Source organism: Perca fluviatilis, chromosome 18, assembly GCF_010015445.1.
Source record: "Perca fluviatilis chromosome 18, GENO_Pfluv_1.0, whole genome shotgun sequence".
Taxonomy (NCBI): Eukaryota; Metazoa; Chordata; class Actinopteri; order Perciformes; family Percidae; genus Perca; species Perca fluviatilis.
This window is the reverse complement of record NC_053129.1, coordinates 20,563,050-20,586,675: the sequence shown is the minus strand read 5'-3', so window position 1 is coordinate 20,586,675 and position 23,626 is coordinate 20,563,050. Positions and strand designations below refer to the sequence as shown.

Genomic DNA, 23,626 nt, shown 5'->3' with positions numbered 1-23,626 from the left:
TCTGAGCCAATCTACTTTTAATTTTATGAACAATGTCCATTGATACTCTCCATATTTCCTATCCCTTGACCAACCCTCATTAATTATTTCACCTATTTCATGTGTTTGCTCTGAGCTAACCTACCCTTTGCCTGCTCCTTTGTCAGATCATTTATATCTTATAACACCAATCTAACTGAAACAGCACAAGCTCTTTTTCTCAAACTTCTTCTTCTTCTATTTTTCTCTGTCAAAAATCATCCTCCCCGCATAAGCCTGTTAACACTTCACACCCTGACACCTCCTTCCGCTGATGCTTTTCATCATCCAGGTCCTATGACCCTGCTCTCTTAACTTTCTCAACCTCTACACTACTCCTTCCTTCCTCCCTGCTCTTTGCCTTGTTGTGACCCAGTGGTTGTTTTAACAGCGATTTATAGAGTTGAGAGGAGCTCTCAGTTCCCAGGTGTAAAATCCTATTACTGACATGAGAGGCTTGGGGATACATCTCAGCAGTCTGTCGAGGAAGAAATTCTCCCTTCACTCTCATTACATGTCCCTATCTGGAGAATACTAATAGAGAGAGTTGGTATCCTATTCATAGAGTTAGGTTGTACTGTCCACTCATTTGCTCATTTAGGGCAGGATTTCTTTTGTCATAATACCTTTATTTTTTAACATTATTTCATTTTGGTGCTGACTTCTCTTTGAAGTCAATGTGAATTGGCCCAGGGACAATGTACAGCACAAGAGTGGGCTTTCTTTTTTAATTATGTCTGGGTCTTCCCAGCTTAGATATGACAGCATGGGTTTTATAGGAATAAGGGTATTGAGGATTGTGTAAGAAGAGATATAGATAAGAGCAATTCATCTTTGCCACCGTTGTCCGTTTGCTTGCAGTGGGGCTGATGCCTCGGTGAACTAAGCCGGGTGGGTGGTCAAAATAAACCAGCAAGAGTTCACTGCAGTGCACTTCAGACACTTTCCCTCAAGTGTGTCTCAGTGTGTTTTTGCAGAAGTGCTTTTAAGTCTGACAATTGCTTTATACCTTCCTATTCACATTAGTAAAATTTTGTGTGGAAAATACCCAAGCTTCCTGGGGCCAGAAGTTATTATAAAATTTCACATTTCTCATGATTTGACATATTGGGAATTAGCAATGCAGACCAGTAGTGTGTTTCTCTCTGCATAGTCTTGCTTGTGATGGCAGTGACTGTAATGCTATTAGCAGCAGCATGTAATTTATAGAGGGTTAAGCTGGGGAAGTCTAGGGATGTCAGTTTTCTCCCATTAAGCTCTATAAACTTCCTCTGGGTGTTGGATGGCAACTAGTGCATCATGACAGAGTTGACACACATACCCACTACATGTCTGCACATACACATTTGGCATTAAATGAAAATGAGAAATGTGACAGAACTGGGGCTTTGACACATGCAAATTAGTTCCTGAGCAATTTTAGGCCATCTAGATAGACTCTGATCTCTGCTACACACCTGACTTCCCTTGTGTCTCCACATTTGTGTTGCTCTCCTCTCTGCCACCTCTCTTCTGTCTGCTTCTTGGTTCTTTTCACCTGTTTAATGTACCTTTAATTAAAAAACAACTACTACAGCACCAACAAAAGATTAACCTGATATCTCCTCTGCTCTTTTCAGGCTGCCAGCCCCTGCCTCTGAAGTATCTTGATTGGGCGGATGTGGAATCCATGGTGGCAGTGGCTTTCTCCTGCGTGGGCATCCTGATCACTTCCTTTGTCACCTTTGTGTTCATCCAGTACCGTGATACACCTGTGGTTAAGTCCTCGAGCAGAGAACTCTGTTATATCATCTTGGCAGGCATCTTCATGGGCTACATCTGTCCATTCACCTTAATCGCCCGTCCAACAGTGACCTCCTGCTACTTGCAGCGGCTCCTGGTGGGCCTTTCATCTGCCATGTGCTACTCTGCCCTGGTAACCAAAACTAACCGCATTGCCCGCATTCTGGCAGGCAGCAAGAAGAAGATCTGCACCAAGAAGCCCCGTTTCATGAGCGCCTGGGCCCAAGTGGTGATTGCCTTTATGCTGATTAGTATGCAGCTAACTCTGGAGATCACACTCATCATTCTGGAGCCTCCTGAGCCCATCAAGTCCTACCCAAGCATACGTGAGGTCTACCTCATCTGTAATACTAGCAACATAGGCATGGTGGCGCCACTGGGCTACAACGGCCTGCTAATCATGAGCTGTACCTACTATGCCTTCAAGACGCGGAACGTCCCGGCCAATTTTAATGAGGCTAAATATATTGCCTTCACAATGTACACTACCTGCATCATCTGGTTGGCCTTTGTGCCAATCTATTTTGGCTCAAACTACAAGATCATAACCACATCCTTCTCCGTCAGCCTGAGTGTAACAGTGGCACTGGGGTGCATGTTCACACCTAAGATGTACATTATCATTGCCAAACCAGAGAGGAACGTCCGAAGTGCCTTCACCACATCTGATGTGGTACGAATGCACGTTGGAGATGGAAAGTCGCCTCAATGCAAGAACAGCAGCATCCTCAATATGTTCCGCCGGAAGAAGCCTGGGTCGGGCAATGCCAAGTGAGTGACCTTTCATGTTGTTCATCTTGCTAGATTGTTTTTTGTTAGAGAAAAAACTATAAGATGCCTAAACACTCAAATGTTACAGTGAGTTGTCCAAAACTAGTCATTTGGCATTTCTCTAAATAAGTAACAACAGTAACCTGCAGCTGCTTATTTTTCACAAGAATATTTGAGTGCTTATGCATAACGTTATTGGTCCTTTCCAGTACCCCAATCTATGTAAAACTAAACTGATAGGCCTAAATTGATTTAGAAACAGTAAGCAGTGAATACTGATTTATATGGCACACCCCCCCTCCCCCTGAGGGGCATGGAATGTTATCAATGAAATTAAGCTAAATTTAACAGAAAACTCAGGGTGGGACAATTTGATGTCATTGATTTAAACAGGCCGTGCTAATGCGTAAGTGATTATTAAAGTATAGATGTCACACATCTGAACTAGATATAAGACTTGCATATAACTTTTTTGAGATCCACAGCAGTGACACATGGACAGGTGTCTAAAGTAAGGAGTTGGGAAGAGTATGAGAGTGATCCCAATATGTTTGCGTGTTGTCTCTCACCCTTGCTATGCAGCCTTTCTAATCTTCTAACCCTTTAACCTTCGTAACCGAGCAGCGTACTGTCTGCAAATTGTCGAGGCTGGCAAATGTTTTTGGCATGGTGGTCCTTCAACTCCTTTCCTGGAGAGCTGCACTGTCAACTGAGACATATTTTACTATATATACAACCAGGGGAGACATTTAGACACTCCCCAGCCAGATGATCATAATTTGCCCAAAAGTCCTAAAGCTGAAAATGTTCTGCACGACATAGAGTTGGCATCGTTTTGGCACTGGTTATTCTATTTTAGATACAAGATATTGCATTGAATTATGCTTGATTTTGATGAGTGACATAAAGGAAAAGGTGTAACAAGTTATCAATTCATTATTTGGTTTGCTCTCAGCTTGAGTTTGTTGATTTTTTTTTTATTCAACAATAAAGTATATCTGGCTGGTTAAAGTGTCTGATGAATTAAAGGAATCACTCGCCTCTGTGATCCTGTCACTCCTGATCGGCAATGGCAAAAATGTTTTTGACACTGCAGCCCTCCATGAAGGAGATCTGCCACCCTGCTGCTTTTGGTTTACCCTGAATTAACCTCACATTTAACTTTTCTCAGCATGAACGCCCCTCCACACCTCTCCAACTAATCACATTAGAACTAGTCCTAGTTCATTCTGCACTAAACTCTGTGTCGTCAGGCACCAGTTGAAATTCCCAAAATGCATGTGTCCCATTTTAACTATATAAGCAAACAGTTAAGACAGGAAGAAATGAGCTGGATGGCTCTTAATTCTATAAGCTTCATATTTGAAGTAATTTGAAGATCATAATGCTGTCTGCAGCACATTATGACTCACTATGTTTGTGAAGTGTCACAGTTGATAAACGTAATGCTCCTTAGAGCTCATGTGTGAACCCCTTAGCAAAGCTGTTAATGTCAAGTCATGTGGTTAAAAAGTATTTTAACATGCATCAGAAATGTTGAAATGCTGCTGCTCTGTTGTGTTGCGTTGCTGCTATGTTGATGTTGTTTTTCTACAACCACCTCCCGGTTTCCTGTGATAGTAACTTGGGTCTTTATCTCGTTCATAGTTCTAATGGCAAGTCTGTGTCATGGTCTGAATCAGGTGCAAGACACCCTCCGAGGGGGGGGAATGTGTGGCACAGACTGTCTGTGCATGTGAGGAAACAGGAAGCCGGCTTGAATCAGACGGCGGTCATCAGGCCCCTAACTAACACCCCCGACCCCCACAGTTGTGAGCCCTCCACCTGTGACCTTGGCACAGAACCACGTCCCCCCCAAGAACCGCGTGGTGCTAAGCCTCTGTACAACCTGGTGGAGGAGGACGACGAGGGCGATTCGCAGCGCCCCCTCTGGACTCCCACTTGCTCTGGACAGATGCAAGGGCTGGAGTCTAATTTAGATAAGCCGGCTTCTTATTTGCCCTCTCACTTGAAGGGCTGCACCGCAGAGCGCTTGCAGGGGGCTGTGGTGAACACACACAGCTCCTATGTCCCTGCACTGAATGACCACGCCACCGGGGAGGCAATCCCTGCCAACGAGCCTTTGAGCTTGACCCCCTCTCAGCTTCCTTTGGCCCCACAATTGGGGACGTTTGAAGAAGAAGGGTCTGAGGACGAGGAACTGGATCTCTTGCACAGCTACATTTATGATGCCAAGGAGGAGGGGGAGGGGTTGGACAGAGAAGGCGAGGATTTATCTCAGAACAAGCCAACTCTGGAGGATTCCCTAGCTTTGTCGCCCCCCTCCCCCTTCAGAGACTCTGTGTGTTCGGGGGAGTCTGTCAGCGACTCCCCCATCATGGAGTCGATGCTCGGAAGCCATCCGAGCTCAGTCTACACCTCAAACGTCCTCGAAGACTTTGCACACAGCTCCTCAACACTGTGAGAGCAAAACAGGCGCTGACACACTTGTGCATCACACAGACGTGCATTTCCACATACAGGTTCCCCACACACACACACACACACACACACACACACATACATATACATACTGTACAACAACAATTCTTTTATTATCATTTCAGGTTATTAGCATTTATGCTTTGCTGTCATTTGCTTGCTTGTATTTATTACTCTGCTTTTATAAGTAAGGGGTTAATCAAAATTATAAGTAGAAAACCACCAGGAATCATCCATGAGTGCTTACATTTCTGAAGGGCTGGGAGTACACAAAGCCTTTCTGTAACGTTAAACTGGGAAGAGTGCCAAAACGGGTCAGCTCTCATGCCAAATTGTGATAAATTAAACAACACTGAAAATCAAAATGAAGGATGTAGCTGTGGTTCTCAAACTGGCTCTAAGTAGTAGCTCAAGTGCATTTCATGCCAGTTTTAATTCGCTCTGCTTCTCTCTGCTGCACATGTACAGGTCTGTTCATGTCTGTAGCAGTCGCAGCTGCATCGAAAAACTATTCGCCTTTTTTCATTAAATGATTTCACATCAGCTTTTTCTCATCTGACCTCATCGTAAGTTGGTTGAATATTACTTTATTTGTTATGAGGTGTGCACAAAAATATGATCACTAAACTGAGTTTCTGCTGAAGACTTGCGCTGTATGATATATAATATGGATATAATGTGCCAATCAAAGTTGTTATCAACCTGCATCCCTGCTTCAGTTTTTACAATGCAGCTGATACAGGTTAGTGTGATTGTAGATGATGGCGATGTTGTTAATTCATCTTCCACTCGATCATAACCCTGAGAACAAGTTTCATGAGCATGGGACGTGGTAAAAGAACTACTTTTGCTTTCCAATGCCGTGTTGATATTTCTCATGTTTTCTGAGTTTGCTGTGTCATTGTAATGAAAACACAGTACTTGTACAAGTTCTCAAAGTTTGTAATACTGTTAAGCCATCTCTTGTTTTTCACACAGGTGGTATGTTTGTAATACTGATAAATGTTTCTATATTTAGAATGTCAACAGAAAAAAAGAGTTTATACATTTTGAAACTGTGCTCAGAAACTTGTCAAGGAGCAGTGTGTTTGGTTTTTGGGTAACATTTAAGCTAACTTGCGTCAACTGTATCCTCTTGAAAATATTCAGTTGTAAAAGTAACCAATAATTTGTTGCTTCTTGTAATGAGATTATACATGTTTCAATTTTGCTTCAATCTTGCATTATATACAAGTAGTTTACTTGAAGTTAAGTTCCTTAGTTCTTTATCTATAAGAATGCAAATAATTTTAAAGTACAAGACTATACAGTACATAGTGCATTGTATTGTATTTCCAAATGTTTTTAGTCTATTATAGTGTAAGTTGTTAAATGATTTTAACCAATGTAAAATATACGAAGGAGCCACCTGTTTAACACTGTCGAATCTAGAGTGAACTAGCCCTTTATGTTTTGGGAAAGATGAACAATGCTGTAAAATAAAAGCTATTTATATTATGAAGACTGATTACTGCCTACAATAGCCAGAAAAACTGGTTGTCATTAGGTTTGAGTGCAAAAATCCTACAACTTGCCAAGCTCAATATTAGTTAAAACCAATGTTTCCAAAACAGAGTTTGGTAGCAATCAGGATCCCTGATTAGATAAGAGGTTTTTAAGGCATCTCAAGCAAAGTTACAACGTTTTAAGTCCCCTTCTACTTTTTGCTGATTGTTATTTCACTTAGATGTTTTCATCAGTTGAATGGCGTAAGTTTTTCTGAGCTCATTTTAAAACCGCAGCAGCACGAGGAAGCTTGAACATCAAGCTTTCTTTCTTTTTATTTTTTTTTTACATTTCCGGGTCCTATGACTTATCAGGTGGTTGCTGAGCGGCAGCAGGAGGAGGAGGACCAGGAGAATTAGAAAGGGTGGGAGAGAAATGTAATTTCTGTTGCATCTGGCCCTTAGCCCTCTGACCAGCCCAGTCATACAACAGCTCGTCACAGGAAGCCTACATGAACTTGAAAGCAGAAGCTGTCTGACTTTAGAGAAAAGTTGTCAGTGTCAGTCTCAGCATGGCCGGGGGCTCGGTGTTTGAGTGTAAGGAGTACTTGTTCAAAGTGCTGGTCATCGGGGAATTAGGCGTCGGGAAAACCAGCATCATCAAACGCTACGTGCACCAGCTTTTCTCGCAGCACTACAGGGCGACGATCGGGGTCGACTTTGCACTTAAAGTTATCAACTGGGACAGCAAAACTCTGGTTAGGTTACAACTGTGGGATATCGCAGGTAAGCACACGCGCATTCACTGTAATAGCGCGATATTTGGTGATACAACACTAATTCAGATGGCTTTATTATCAATGGATGTCAAGCTCAACGTGTGTGTGTGTGTGTGTGTGTGTGTGTGTGTGTGTGTGTGTGTGTGTGTGTGTGTGTGTGTGTGTGTGTGTGTGTGTGTGTGTGCGCGCGCGACACGTACGGGGGAGGTTTAACTTTCACATATTGCTTGCTCAAGAGTTTAGAGAGATATTTCATGATGGAATTATAGCTTATATTTAATCATCAACAGAAATACATTATGTAAAATTCCCACGAGCTCAAAGAAGCAGGGTATGAATTTCCAGCAGTAAAGACCGGTTGATCATGTCTGCTCTTTGTTTTTTCCACTGTATGATCATGGCAGAGCATAATTGTCAGTGGAATGTAGGTCACGTTGTTATTATCGACTGCCCGCTGCCCCCCTCCATGCAACTCACCATGATATTCTTGTAATATTTTCTCTAGGGATTAAACATATTTAAACATGTTTACTAAGTGACTTAACTGGCCCTTATCTTTATTTCATGCTTTTGTTCATGTTGCAATGTCACTGTAATATTCTTCAAATGTCCCTGCCCCATGCTATCCTTGTATTTATGAGAGGATTTGAGTAAACTTCAGTAAATTCTTCCTCAGACTTTCTAAACTTGGAACACACAGCAACGTGTGCATTCCAGCAGCTTGAATAGGCAAGCCGAGAGAGAAGTCAGAGCAGTGTAAATAAAAGTTTCACACATGCAGGCGGTTCTACTCAAACTCCGTGTTTGTTCATCTCCCTGGCACAAAAATATATCACACTGCAAACAGAGGAGTCTGAGAATGGCATGCTGGGAAGGACAGGTGGACAGGAAGTGAGAGGCAGACAAACCAGCAAAACAATGACTACATTTTCATGTTGACCAAGCTGACAGAGTCTCTCTACAGTTCACTCAGCAGGAGGGAGGTGTGTCTGTGATTTCCCATTAGCCTTTATCTTTTCGTGTTGGATCAGGAGTATCTTCATGGGCAAAAATAAATCTCACATTAAGGGTTGTGAAATTGCTTGGTCACATTCTGTATACTGTAACACATAAGGCAAATTTACAGTGTATAGTTTTGTGTGTGTGTGTGTGTGTGTGTGTGTGTGTTGTCAGTTCCAGACTAAACAATGATCTCTCTGATCTGATGTGCAGAGGTACAATAGGAGTTGTTAATCTATCTCTGAGAAGGTGGCATTCGAATAGAGGAGTGTGGCTTAAGGTTGGTCTGTGTGTAAATCATTTTTATTTCATTTTTAATAATCCGCAGAGGTTGACCTCAAGTAATTGATTAATTGTTAGGTCTATTAAATGTAAGAAAATAGTAAAAAATGGTCATCACAACATCTCAAAAATGAAGTTAACTTCAAAGTATTCAGTTTATCACAAGAGACCAAGGAAACAAGCAAATATTCACATTTGAGAACCTAAAACTAAAGAAAACTTGGCAGATTTACTAAAAAAATAATTGATTATCAAAATGTTCTATCAAACTAATAGTTTCAGCTGGTCACTCTAAAACTCTTGCTCTCATTTTGTTTCCAGCCTACAGCTGGAAACAAAATGTTCAAAATGTTCAAGACAGTTTAAAGTCACCATGTGCAAGTGATTTAGCACCACATGCAGCACAGAGAATAGGGATTGTTTTCTAGTACATGCTGTTCAGATAGTCTAGGCCTAAAGTGGTAGTTATAGCATTCTCTTCTGGCCTTGCCATAAAATGTTTTATTGCCCGAGTAGTCTGTGAGATTTTGATTATATGTTAAAGAGTCAGCTGCTATAGGTCATATCCATTGTGTACATACAGTATGTAAGGTCTGATTAAAGGTTATGATTACATATTTTCAAGTCTGTCTTAAAACAAAACTGCCCATACTGTATATACATGTGGGTACTGTGTTTAGACAGACTTGAAAATGTGAACCTATCCTTTTAAATCATGTTTTTATACAGTTGAAAGAGAAAATGATTAACCCTGCCTCTAGATATGTTCTATTCATACTTTTGAGTGCCGCCATGGTTGTGCAGGTTTATCCTCTCCCTCAATCAAACAAACATCACATGCTGAGACAGATCAGGACAGATGGTCAGAACAAGACTGCTGTTTTTATATGTATTCCATTGCTTACAGCAGTGACAGAAAGTGTGTGTGTGTGTGTGTGTGTGTGTGTGTGTGTGTGTGTGTGTGTGTGTGTGTGTGTGTGTGTGTGTGTGTGTGTGTGTGTGTGTGTGTGTGTGTGTGTGTGTGTGTGTGTGTGTGTGTGTGTGTATTGGCAGTGTGGAGTGTTCATTCCCCCGCTGTTACTTGGGCCCTGGCAGCACAAGCTCGGTGTGCAGGGGCATCTGTGACTGAGTGCCAGGGAAGGCCGTCTGCCTGTCACAGCCAGACAGCACTTGGTCACAGAATCTGTTAGGCTAAATAAAACACTGACTGACACACACACACACATATTTAGACAGACTGATATCATCCATTGAGACAAAGGGGAACACGCTTACACATATGGATAAACAGAACATGCACACAACCGCGCACCGGAAGAAAAAGTTTGAGGTACACAGATACTAAAACCTCATTATTCACACCTACAACAAGGCTCTGAGGGTAAAATAAGTAATGAAACGTGGGTGTGAAAGAGCAAAAGCTGGAGGTATATTTGCCAAGTCATTAAGACCAGCCATTAACCATTTTATCGTGCAGAAAAGGAAAAGGAATTATGTTATTGGCAACACTGAGAGCAACTTCAGAGTTGCGTTGTCTTTTACCAACCTTAATGATTATAGTCTGGGAGGAATGATAGTAATCAGAGGCTTGTACGAGATGGGGGCACTATGGAAGTCAGCGTGAACCTTTCAGCTCTCCCACACTATTTACCCAGAATTGCTACTCTCTCCTGGATTTGTCTTAGCCATTGGACAGGAAGATTACCACCATAGCATACTGTAAAAAAAGCCTGCACCTTGTAGGACCAAACATTCTTGTAGGAGCAGGAGGTCGCACATTAACAGGATACATGAAGTGGTTTCAATTTTACATTGACCCTTGACACTTGCATTAAAAAAAACTCCTCTCTTTCTCACTCGAACACTGCCATTTCCACCAGTGTTCAAAACTTTCAACTATTTCAGAATTTTGTCCAACAAGAGCTTTTGTGGGAAATACTGAATACATTTATCTTTTTCGGCTTCTGAAAATGCTGTCCACACTAAGGCCATAACCTATAACAAGAGGGTCACAAACCTAAAAGATAAGGGAAAGAGCAGACAGTAATTGATTAGTAATGGATTTCATTATCAGCTAATTAAATTTAATTATAAATTGTGTATATGAAGTACTGAATGTGACGCCAAGACCTTTCGAAGCACACAGTGTGACCGACGGCACCACAGTTGAAGGAGCAATGAATGTAACAAGGACAAGGTGCCTTGTGCTTGACACCAACGATGTGCATTAAGAAGCTCCTCATTTTATCTCTTCTTTTTAATTTTTTCCCGCGTTTAAAGTAAGTCTTTGCAATAGATTTTCTTGGTCGCTCCACTTTACTCTGACAATATCGCGGTTGTAAGTTGATCATTTACATCGGCTCTGTCGTTATCTGCTAATATATATGTCTTTTTTGCATTGTTGCTTGTTAGTAGTAGTCTTGGTTTATGTGTGCACGTTTTTGGACCAAAAATGTTTTCCTTTCCTGTTCTTGATTGTTACACAGATTCTCCAAAAGACTGTCGGTAGATGAATAGTTTAAATGGGTCACATGTTCTTCTTCTAAAACAAATATTAGTATTTTGAGCTAAATCCCTGCAATCTTGTGCCAAGGCTTTATGTTGATCAGCCCCCACCAACCCTTGAGTGGAAGGTGAAGGGAAACAAGTCACACCACTTAAAGGTTGCTGATTTTCCCTCAATTCGGACTCTGTTCAGTGCTAAAACCCGTAATAAGCTGTAAGTATCTTCTCACATGCTGCTCTATGGAATTTGAACGTGCCAGTCATGTGTTGTTCACAGTCTCTCCTTTTAAAGCTTGTGCTGAAGACTACCTTAATGACTGGACTCTGTGTTGTCTTTGTTATTTTAGTTGTTGGGAGGGCGTAGGGGGAAGTTTCACAGCCAGTTGCCTCCTAACAACAGACGGAGACTGCTGCTATTGCTACTGCCATGTCTGGCTTGGACAGTTTCTATGGTAACCCACCCACAGGATAGCAATATGTACGACCGTAGAGGAAACTGGGGTTGATAGGGCTGTGGATAATGATGAGACTTTTATTTCTGTTTCTCCCACACAAACAGCCATGATACAGTGGCTGTAACTAAACTGTATCTTTTAATCAAGTAGTTCTGTAACTGCAGATTTCAGAAGATTTCAGGTGTTCATATCTAGAATCACCTAACCGTACTTTAGGTCATGCAGCAGTGTTCATCGGTGTGGTAGACTGAACTGAAATGTCCTCAGTTAAAGCCTTTGGAATTCCACAGTAGTTCACGGTTTCTCTTTACAGACCGATTCAGACGCATTTCTTTTTAGTTTGTAGGCATTTGAGACAGCAGCAAAATGTCTTTGTTCTCTTCTGCAGTCTCATGCTCCTCTGTGGCATTCAGTGAGTAAATATATAAAAAAGAAATATCTTATTGTTCAGTTCATTCCATTCCTGTGTTTTCTGCTCATTGGGTTAGCAGCATATGATATATATGCATATATGTCATTAATGCTTTTAGTATGATTTTATTTGTCCTTTATTTAAATGTAGATTGCTTCATTGAATCCCCATTTTTGGCTTGCTGGTTCCAGCTTCTTAAATGTGAGGATTTGATGCTTTTCTTTGTCATACATGATAGTAAAATGAAAATTCTTGGGGTTCTGGGGTCTCATTTATAAAACTGTGCGTGGGATCCTTACTATAAGTGTAGCGTGCCCAAAGCCCAAATTGGCGCCCCAACCCAAAAGTCAGATTTATAAAACGCATGCACGCACATGTAAGCAATGTTCTCTTTATAAATCACAGATTGACTACAAGTGTGCGTACGTGGATCAGCCTCTTATCCCGCCCTGTACACGCCCATTTTTAACCATAAATAGTCAATGTAAAGCACCTCGTGAATGCTGATCAGTATGTTAATGACCCTGGCAGTTGTTCTTCGCTATGCCGAATCATGACGACTGGCGGAGAAAACAAACAAACAAAGAAAAACTCTCAGACGCTCGGGAATTGCTGCCAATTGAATTATAATTTCGGCCTGTTGTCGCACAGCGTATGGAAACCGGATCTATAGACTACCTTTATTCATAAAATCTTCCAAATCAGCAGGCATTACGGTACTCGGGGACAGCTTCGATATACCAGACGTATAAGATTTAACAGAACTACATATTATATCCAAACAAGCCTTAGTGATGAAGTTGAAGATTATATATAATATTTATTTAAAAAAACACTTAGCTGTCAGCCATTTCCCTCTGGAAACAGCCGGTTTCACCCAGAGTGGCGAGGACCTGTATTTGGACCGGGATGGCAAGGTTCCGTGTGCGCCCCTCTACTGGACCCAATTCAGTACATAGAGCCAAGAGCGCAGCTATATTACTATTACAGCTACATTAGGGAATTTAAATCGGCATATGAGCCAGTCATCGTCATGGTTCCTGAAGTCTCTTTTTCTCCTGATTCTTCCTTTGCTGTCCTGTCCATCATTATGCAGCATTACGCACGGGTTCACCGCAGTATTTATGTTTAGTCTACAACAATTTGTGATTGTTAACACCTTGCTAAAATCACAGCAACAACTGGTATCCCCCACCCCGAGATACAATTTGAAATCGAAATGTAATAGGCAAACACACTTTTCTTCATGCAGGGTTTGTTATAAACAGTATTACATTTTAGACCGATAACAAGCGTAACGATTGCGCGAGAGCTTAACGGCTGCATTTCCATTTGATGATATATGCACAGTTTTAAAGACAGATATTTACTTATTTACACTGTGTTGTGCAGTTATCTAATGCTAGGGTATTTGATGCTATCCTGTATTCCATGCAGTCGGGCCTTCTCCTACTCCCTGCGCTCGAACCGGACAATGTGACGTCGAGCAGCGCCGATTAAATATTAAGAATGAGTTTTTATTAAAGATTTGAGTTTGAGGTGGTTATGGAACAATTATCACTCAGTACAAGCGCAAATAACACTGCTGGATTTAATCTTCATATGGTGTGAAGAAATGTGCGTGAGGCATTATTTTTTAATACTTAAACATATTAAGAGTAGCCTAACCCTTATTCCCACATGTACTTTCTGCAGTCGGACTTCAGTTCACCACCTCACCATCTGCGTCGCCAATTCCTATTTTGTCTCCAAAATGTGCGTACGCATGGGTCAGAGTTTGCGTGGAGGACCGCACATTCTCCCATCAAGTTTGTTTTTTATAAATCACAACCTTTGCGTGGGAAGTGGCATACGCACGTTTTCAGCCCCGTTTTGTGCGTCGCCACGTTTATAAATGAGACCCCAGGACTGTAGGCCAAAAACAAGACATTTGAAGATGCCACCTACAGGCTGTGGGAAATTATACACAACATTGCACTAGGTGACCTGTTCATTAGATTTCGGTGAATATAGGCACTGTAGTTTATTTTCAGTAAATTCCACATTTACTGCGCTTGCTGTTATCTGTTTAATAATCACTAGTGGTCCAAATCCACTGCTGAAAATAGTCCCCAACACATGTAGTTTTTACTTCTATTTGAGTATTGATTGCTAAAAACTGCATTGCCCAGATGTTTTAGGGAAATGATTGTGAAATGATGATGCCAACAACAAGATGCACGTCGGAGATCATCAGAGTGTAGTGTAGAATGTGCTCATTGTGTTGTTCGTCAGCAAAAGGACTGGGTTTAGTAAATGTAGCTGAATGTTTATTAGGACTTACTTCACACACACTCTAAAGGTCAGGCATCATAGGATTTGGTGTTTTTTAATGTTACTGACATCTGCGCAGAACCACCTTTATCAATACCCCCAAATAATTCATTACACAATGCAACAGTCAGGTATGTTGTGCATATGTGCAACTTCAATGTCATCGGTATTGTTGATTGATATAATCACCCCAACACAAGACTTACCCCCAGCCATCTTCCACTGCTGGTTCTCTCCCAGGAGGAGTGAGGTTAACACCCCCAGACTGGCTGGGGCGCACATCGACCTACGCAATAAGGACTAACCGTGTCATAAAGGTGAAGTGAAGTGTGTGATGTAGACAATGACACGCTGGCATTGGCCTCTTCAGTGTTTATGGAACAGTTTGTTCTCAGTTCCAGGACATAAAATAGTCATTTTAGTATGTTATGAAAGTCCGTACATAATAATGGGTCTGCTCACCTGTCCTTGTTGCTCTGGCACAATTTCATTGAGCTGAATAAAACATGGTATACTGTATTCTTGGCCTCTGTGGCCAATACATGTTGGACTCAGTCAGACCTTGCAATAGAATAACAAGAAGACCGTACGCCTTGAAAAATGATTAAGTCATAATTTCTTTCTGTACTCTGCCTCTGCTTCCGATCGGCTGGATGTATGAGCTCTACAAGGCCTGGAAATGAAAGCCGTATTTCAGTCTATTGGCTCTTTATCCCACTGTGTCGTGTCTCTGGTGAATTCACCTGGGGTTATATCAGCTAAAATTAGACTCTCAATTATGAGCAATTACCGCCAGGGGCTGTGGGCCCCACAGTGTATTCACTCTCTCGGCTCCACCCGCTTACGCACACTCCAGTACCTTGCGTGGTTGGGTAAGTACCTACAGTAAAGTGAAAGTATGCTGGGAGAAGCTGTGCTCACAGTTCCTCAATCCTGTTCTTGGTTTATTTTCTATTTTGTACCTCAGCTCTAGTGGAGGTTAACTGTCTAACACACTGTACAATTACACTTGCCCTGCAAGCTTTGCAGAGATTAATCTAAGTTATGTGAGCAGGTGCATTACAGTTATATGTGATCCAGTGCAAAGAAGTGAGTAAAAATCTAAACACAATCTGAATCTGTCATAAAATTTAGACAACTTAATCTGAGTTATAAATGTTTTTCAATGCTGTTATGTGTGTGTTCACATCAGAAATCTAAAAGGGACCTATATATTTTAGTTATACTTACTTACTTACTTACTATAGGTTTAGGATGGGGAGTGGTATTGGCACACAAAAGCTCAAAAACAGGAAACATATGTGGAAGCTACGCAGATCACGTGTAAGAGAGTAAAACCAGTATAATCCTCCATCTTACTTTTTAATGTAAGACTGCTTTTGTTTTAGTGGATAAAGAGTTATATCTCTGAATTGTCTGAAATGTATAGATGTTATTGAAACCATGAGCTCCCGGTATATAAGCGATGAAATCTTTCAGAGATTCTGCGCCCAAAAATGTTTTTTTATTTGCATTTGCAACCATACTGTCTAAGACACAGATTATGATCACAGCTTTAGCCTGTTCATGCTTGTAGTCAGTTTCTCTAGCTGCAGGCAACGTCAACACACCTAACTGTCAACTGTCATTACTGGCATCCAGTAAAAAGGTGATCATCAGCCCAGTCAAAATGCCTGTTTTTAGTTACCAACTAATCTGTTCTGGTTGCAGTTTGAAGAACAAATTCATCTGTGTATCCTGGGTGGTTACAGGATAAGTCTTGTGATACTCTGTATTTTTTTTATCAACAAATCACATGAAACCACCAAAACCAAGTATTGTCTGTATAGCCAAAGTCTGATATAAGTATCTTTCCTGTGCCATACACCAACACAGTGTGACATTTTCTTCATAACAATGATCTTGGGCACTCTACAATTTTTTAAGTCAATCCCAAAAACTCTGTCCTGCTGCTGTAAGTATACTTACTAACAACAACAATTCTGTTAATACTGTTAGTGCCCAAATGTGTATCCATTCACAGCTGAAAAAGGTCCCATTAAATTCACTTTACATGAATACACACTTCCACTTTACTCCTATTTGAGTAATGTTTGCCAAAAACTACAGTAATTAAAAAAGGTAATTATTTAGTTTCGTGAAATTAAAAGTTTATACATATTTGTGGTCTGTCTTTGAAAGAGGGACCAGAAGAAGGAACAAGTCAGCTTGTGGGCTGACTGAAAGCAACACAGGCAGGGGAAGCCTTAAAGTATCAAGAGAGGATTGTTGGTTTTGGTCTTTTATGGAATTTGTTGACAATAGGAAAACATATAGAATATCCTTCTCGTTTAAATTTAGGATGTGTTTTTGCTCCGAGGAACACTACAAGACAAAATAGTCAGAGTGGTAAAAGTTGGAGGCAGTCACTGTTGCTATTTACAATGCCCAGCAAAAAAAGCATAAGGGCTGAACAAATACAAAGGAAGGTTTAATGATAGAAAGATGAAATGGAGAATGGACCAGCTGCTTGTCATGTTTACCGGCGTAAATAAAGCTTTCTAAGGCAAAAATCAAGGGATCTTTTGATCAGATGTGTTTGAAAGTGTGACGTCAGCCAAGTGTTACCAGAGATACCTTTAGCCAGTTGAACTGCTGATCACAGACTCATGAACAACACTCCCAATGAGGCACTGCAAGCCTCAGTGAACACTCAAAGGTGAAGCGTGGGGGCAGACTGGAAGGTATGTTAGAGCTGTTCCTGGAATCTTTTCCTCACCACATTATTGTCTGTTTCCCCTTTAAAGGTTTCATTTTAAATGTTCTAATTAAAGGTATGGAAATTCCAATGGAAATTTATATTAGTTATGACTATAGTAATTAAACCATACAACTATCTGTAGTCAGTTTCAATGATGCAGTGGCATCTAAAAAAAAAATCATTAATCTTTAAGCAGTTGGTGTGATGTGAATACAATCAGTAGATTTAAGAGAAGTATAAAACAGTCCAGTTGTGTTTTAAGAGACCTTCTCAGATTGACAGTGACACCAAATATCCTGCTGGTAATTCCCCTGCTTTGCCTTTTGTAAAATATGATCTTAGATTTTCTCAGAGAATAACTTCAGAGAAAGGACTTGTTATTATGACAGATTACTTGTGCCATTCTCTGTGCTGCGGATTAGGTAAATTAGGAAAAGTAGGTTGAATAAGAAACATCTTTATCCGCATCATTTTTGCTATATTTAGAGGAGGGAGATTGTTGAGCTCTCATGGACTTGTGACAAAATTGAGAAAGACATGAGAATGAAATACATTTCGCCAACTACCAAGATCAGAGCCAGACATTTGGTTTCATCCTTAAAATACTGTTTTGATATTTTGGTTTGGATGTTCTGCTTTTGAGGGAATTATCACCACATGCTTTAAATCTTTCACAATCCCCACACCCTGTTACTCATCTAGCTTTTAGCTGCTTTGTAAAAATGCAATTCAAATAAATTTCTCTTCCTATCCCCCCAGGTCAGGAACGATTTGGGAACATGACGCGGGTGTACTACAAAGAGGCTGTGGGGGCATTCGTGGTGTTCGATGTGACAAGGGGCTCCACATTTGGCGGGCGTGTCTAAGTGGAAGCATGACCTGGACAGCAAGGTGAAGCTGGCTAATGGCAACCCCATCCCCTCAGTGCTGCTCGCAATAAATGTGACCAGAAGAAAGAGAGCTCCAACAACACAGCCCTAATGGACAATTTCTGCAAAGAGACTGGCTTTCTGGGCTGGTTTGAAACCTCCGCTAAGGTGAGAGATCAATACATTAGAAGTAGAAGCTATTAGTTGCACATATGCGTAAAATAGAGCCATGCTCTTTTACATACATTACTATTTATATCTGTTAACAGGCTTTTTCCCCATACACCTCTCTCTGATGTTTTTTATGTTGTACTCATGGTTACTCTACACTTCAGAAGCATACAACTACCAAAGTTAGGGCTCATATATATAATGCTAGCTGAAAGATGTTGCATACTGGGTACAGGGCCTTACAAAAGTATTCGGCCCCTTGAACATTTCGCACCTTTTGCCACATTTCAGGCCTCAAACATAAAGATATAAAACTGTAATTTTTGTGAAGAATCAACAACAAGTGGGTCCCAATTATGAAGTGGAACGAAATTCATTGGCTATTTCAAACTTTTTTAAAAAAAAAAAAATCTGAAAAGTGGCGTGCAAAATTATTCAGCCCCTTTACTTTCAGTGCAGCAAACTCTCTCAGAAGTTCAGTGAGGATCTCTGAATGATCCAATGTTGACCTAAATGACTAATGATGATAAATAGAATCCAGCTGTGTGTAATCAGGTCTCCGACCTCTGTGATAGTCTCAGAGGTCTGTGTAAAGCGCAGAGAGCATCATAAAGCACAAGGAACACACCAGGCAGGTCCGAGATACTGTTGTGGAGAAGTTTAAAGCCGGATTTGGATACAAAAAGATTTCCCAAGCTTTAAACATCCCAAGGAGCACTGTGCAAGCGATAATATTGAAATGGAAGGAGTATCAGACCACCTACAAATCCCACGAAGATCCGGCCGTCCCTCTAAACTTTCAGCTCATACAATGAGAAGATTGATCAGAGATGCAGCCAAGAGGCCCATGATCAGTCTGGATGAACTGCAGAGATCTACAGCTGAGGTGGGAGACTCTGTCCATAGGACAACAATCAATGTGATACTGCACAAATCTGGCCTTTATGGAAGAGTGGCAGAAGAAAGCCATTTCTTAAAGATATCCATAAAAGTGTCGTTTAAAGTTTGCCAAAAGCCACCTGGGAGACACACCAAACATGTGGAAGAAGGTGCTGTGGTCAGATGAAACCAAAATCGAACTTTTGGCAACAATGCAAAACGTTATGTTTGGCGTAAAAGCAACACAGCTCATCACCCTGAACACACCATCCCCACTGTCAAACATGGTGGTGGCAGCATCATGGTTTGGGCCTGCTTTTCTTCAGCAGGGACAGGGAAGATGGTTAAAATTGATGGGAAGATGGATGGAGCCAAATACAGGACCATTCTGGAAGAAAACCTGATGGAGTCTGCAAAAGACCTGAGACTGGGACGGAGATTTGTCTTCCAACAAGACAATGATCCAAAACATAAAGCAAAATCTACAATGGAATGGTTCACAAATAAACATATCCAGGTGTTAGAATGGCCAAGTCAAAGTCCAGACCTGAATCCAATCGAGAATCTGTGGAAAGAACTGAAAACTGCTGTTCACAAACGCTCTCCATCCAACCTCACTGAGCTCGAGCTGTTTTGCAAGGAGGGAATGGGCAAAAATGTCAGTCTGTCGATGTGCAAAACTGATAGAGACATACCCCAAGCGACTTACAGCTGTAATCGCAGCAAAAGGTGGCGCTACAAAGTATTAACTTAAGGGGGCTGAATAATTTTGCACGCCCAATATTTCAGTTTTTTATTTCTTTAAAAGGTTTGAAATATCCAATAAATTTCGCTCCACTTCATGATTGTGTCCCACTTGTTGTTGATTCTTCACAAAAAATTACAGTTTTATATCTTTATGTTTGAGGCCTGAAATGTGGCAAAAGGTCGAAAAGTTCAAGGGGGCCGAATACTTTCGCAAGGCACTGTACATATTTCCTTTAAAGGTAAAGTGTCCAAACATGACTAGTAATGTCTTCAAATCTTATTTTACGCATGAATGTGACTTGAGTTTACAGCAACTCAGATGTGATAAGAGTTTCGAAATGCTCACACAGGCAAGTCAAAATAAGAGGAGCCACTGGTATTGTGAAGACATTTTGCCATGGCTTCTTCACTTCTCATGACAGGAAATTATGCCTCCAAGCCCCTTCTGAATGGTGTAATCACACTGATTAGACTGTGGCAATTGTGAAATAGTTACAATTAGTAATTGTTTTTTGTTAAACACTTGGGAACTCACTCAACAGTTATTCAGTAATTTAGGTATGACAGTTTGTAGATAATTGGTATAAAATTGAGACGAGAAATCTTTAAAGCTTTGCCAAATGACTGAAGTTGTTTTTATATTGTACAAATGAGACAGGTTGGATTTTTGACAGGAAATTTTTGACAACCATTTTTTTTGTCTCTTTGTGAGTAGAATTTGGTAAAGTGAGATCATTTTGGCTGCCTCTCTCTTCAACAGAGGTTCAGTTAAGCAATAAGTTTGTAAATGTAAGGACTAAAATATATCTGTTTAGTCTGCAGTGATGGAAGAAGCATTCAGATTATTAACTGAAGTAAGAGTAGTAATACGACACTATGAACACTCTCCCCTTTGCAAGTAAAAGTCCTGCATGCAACATTTTAGCTCAATGGTGTTTTGAGCCCCCAACATCTCCTTCCAGGCAGTGCTGCGACCATTGACTTCAAGGCACCTAACCCTAACCTTGACCCTAACCATTGCCTAATCCTAGTGCCTTCCAGGCAGCGCTGCCTGGAAGGAGACATTAAATCACAGATAAACAACATTTTACCTAATAAAAAGTACAAAAGTATTGGCAACAAAATGTACGCAAAGTACAGTGTTATATTATTATATTATGAGATCATAATTCATTTAATGCAAAGCAGTACTTTGATATACTGTTGGGTAGTTTAATCTAAACTTAGCACAAAAAGTAAGGAAATTTGTGTTTGGTAGATTATTTCTCTGTGGTAACAATGCTTTTTGGCAATAAATCTTATACCGTTGGAAAGCCTGTTTAGTTCCCTTTCAAATAGTGCCCCATTTGTAAGAAACATGCAATTGTGAGATGAGCAGCAGCGCTGAGTATGCTTCGCCCATGAAAAATTTGCCAAATCTTCTCTGCCATTGCCAAATTTTGCTGTTGCTATTGACACTTGTTTTGAGCTTCTGGTACCCCCAGGTGTTGCCAATCAGGTGCCTAATTGGCACCCTATTGGCAGCACCTGTGAACATGGGCCCTACTACTGTAAGTACAGCTACAGTCAGTCAGAATGGGATGCCACCCACAGCAGTGTGTGACCAGCATGAGGAGGAGGTGCCAGGCTGTTGTGGCTGTGTATGGTTCTTCCACACGCTATTGTGGCTCCTGTTTGTGAAATTAATAAATTGTTAAATTGCCAATATGTCTTGTTTCTTCAACCTTCAATCATCCAATTCACCAAACACCAAACGAGTAAATGGCAGAATAAGCTGTTTGGCATTGGCAGAGAAGATTTGGCAAATCTTTCATGGGCGCAACCCACATACTCAGCGCTGCAGCTGAGCAGCGCTAAGTTTATAAAAATGTATCACATTTTCTGAACTGATCGTATGTTTTATATCCTACGATCAGTTCACTCTCACTCGCTCTACACACTACTTTATTTGCTTCTGTGTTAAATCAACACTGTGGTGCTGCGTATCATTGGTACGTGGAGATACAGACCCTATGCCGTAGCCTGACGTACCTCTCAAAAATGTAACCAAGTACCAAAAATTCCACAGCAGCACTTGAGTAAAGTTTTGATTTACTTTCCGCAGTGTCTGTGGTCTGGGTTGTGAGGCTTGTTTTTTGTAATAAAGTGCAAACTATCAATGCTATAATATGAGATTATTCAGCAGGTAACAGAGTGAGAGCATCAGGCAGACACAAACAAAAGGCTGCCAGCAGTCTGCATGTGCCACCTCATGTTCAGTGATAAATCACTTCCTTTGAAAGATGCAGTTGTGTCTGATGAGCCCTCGAATCACAGCAAGTTAAATGTTTCCCTTAACTTCTGTTCCTGTCACAGTTGGCTACTTTCTAACTCAGCCTTATCCTTCTAAGAAAAAGTCAATGACCCAAAAGACGTTTTCAAACACACACTTATGCATTTTAAACTGAAACCATCTTTTCTACTTTCTTTTTAAGTAATGCTTTGATGAGTTTTTGCAGCCAGAGTAAACTTTGTGAACTCATTCCAAATAACGTAAGGCCCTGCAGCTATGTCACGTGCTGTGCCATGTAGGTGTGTGGGTGTGACGTGTGTAAAGCCTTTTGGCCATTTCCTCTGTGTTGCTGTTTTGTGTGCCTGTCACCCTAACAACCTGTGATTGGAATTCTGTCAATGAGTATCAAACTTTTCTTCAGTTTGAAGTGACAAAACACATTCCTTCACGTCATACAATATGCACAATAATTATGGTGGATTATAGATATGCATTATTTTCATCACAGTTTTAAGAAGTTTGTGGCTGAGGCAGGTCACTTTGCCAAATGTTTAGGGGCTGTCAACTTTCTCTCGTCCAATTTATTGAAAAATTGTAAATTTGAAGAGCTGTGATGTAGACAGTACTTGATAGTATTCACATGCACTTCCAATTAATTCACAGATTTGAACAGTACATGTTTTGCAAATAATATACCACATTGCTCCTTTCAAGATTTATAATTATTTTTTAACATAATAAGCTTTAATACTTTTGGATCTCAATTATTTTCTTATCCACAAGCATTTTTTAATAATAATATACCTCAGTTTGCCTTTACCCAAGATGCACATGCCTTTTTGTTACTATAGAGCCTTGAGAAAGCAGAAATATTGAATAACTCTTCAACCCACAGGATGGCAGCTTTTGGCCACAGTGTGAAGGACAAAGCAAATGGTGGTTTTACCTTGTCTGTGCTGGTCTCAGATCTCTGTCTCCCAGCTTTAACAGGCTGGCTCATAAAAAGGGGTTTAGTGGACTTCTAAAGCAAGTCTGAAAAGCTGCATAAACACCATCCTATTAAATTTATCTTGGCAAGGCAATAGAGTAGTGTCTTAATTGTCAATGTATTAATGTGTACTATCTTTTTTTTAATAAGTGTCTTATCACCACTCTGACATACTGTTTTGATCTTATCCTAGGACAACATCAACGTGGACGAGGCAGCACGTTTCCTGGTAGAGAATATCTTGGCTAACGAACAAAGGTTTGCCATATGAGGAGAGCAATGGAGACCGGGATCAAACTGGACCAGGAGACTGTGGCTGCTGAGAGCAAGTCAGGTTGCTGTTGACAATTGATCCATTCAGATAGCCATCCGCCTCCCTTTGGCAGGGTCCAACCCGAGGGACCCAGCCTGTGGCTCTCAGCCCTCTCCTGCAGCCTCTCTGAGGAATATGAATTATTGAGTCTTCAAAGCTTCAGGATCTTCCCCTCTCTGCACTGATGCCCGTTTGTCCTGCACATCCAATTTTCTCATTGTAGTTTTCCCTAGGCCAGAATAGAAGCCAAATTTTATCTTGATGTTGTTGCAAATGTCACTGCTTCTCTCAGGCTGTTTCTTTTTTGTCCCACACCTCCAAACCACGACATCTTTATTATTGTGTTTGGTCTCACTCCATATTTCC

The 23,626-nt window shown here is 40.9% G+C and overlaps 1 protein-coding gene and 1 pseudogene across 5 annotated transcripts in view; both read left to right on the top strand.

Moving 5' to 3' along the window:
- grm1a (glutamate receptor, metabotropic 1a) overlaps positions 1-6,549 on the top strand; it is a 33,682-nt gene extending 27,133 nt beyond the window's left edge. For 4 of the 5 annotated variants that reach the window (XM_039781834.1, XM_039781831.1, XM_039781835.1 and 1 more), the window contains 2 exons: positions 1,638-2,571; positions 4,219-6,549. In XM_039781834.1, the coding sequence (XP_039637768.1) occupies positions 1,638-2,571; positions 4,219-5,035 (1,751 nt within the window). In that variant the 3' untranslated portion in view covers positions 5,036-6,549. The remainder of the gene's footprint in view (positions 1-1,637; positions 2,572-4,218) is intronic. The other variant, XM_039781836.1, reaches the window with a different exon arrangement.
- A 377-nt stretch (positions 6,550-6,926) lies between these two features.
- Positions 6,927-23,292, top strand: LOC120546715 (annotated as a pseudogene).
- Positions 23,293-23,626: the final 334 nt, after the last annotated feature.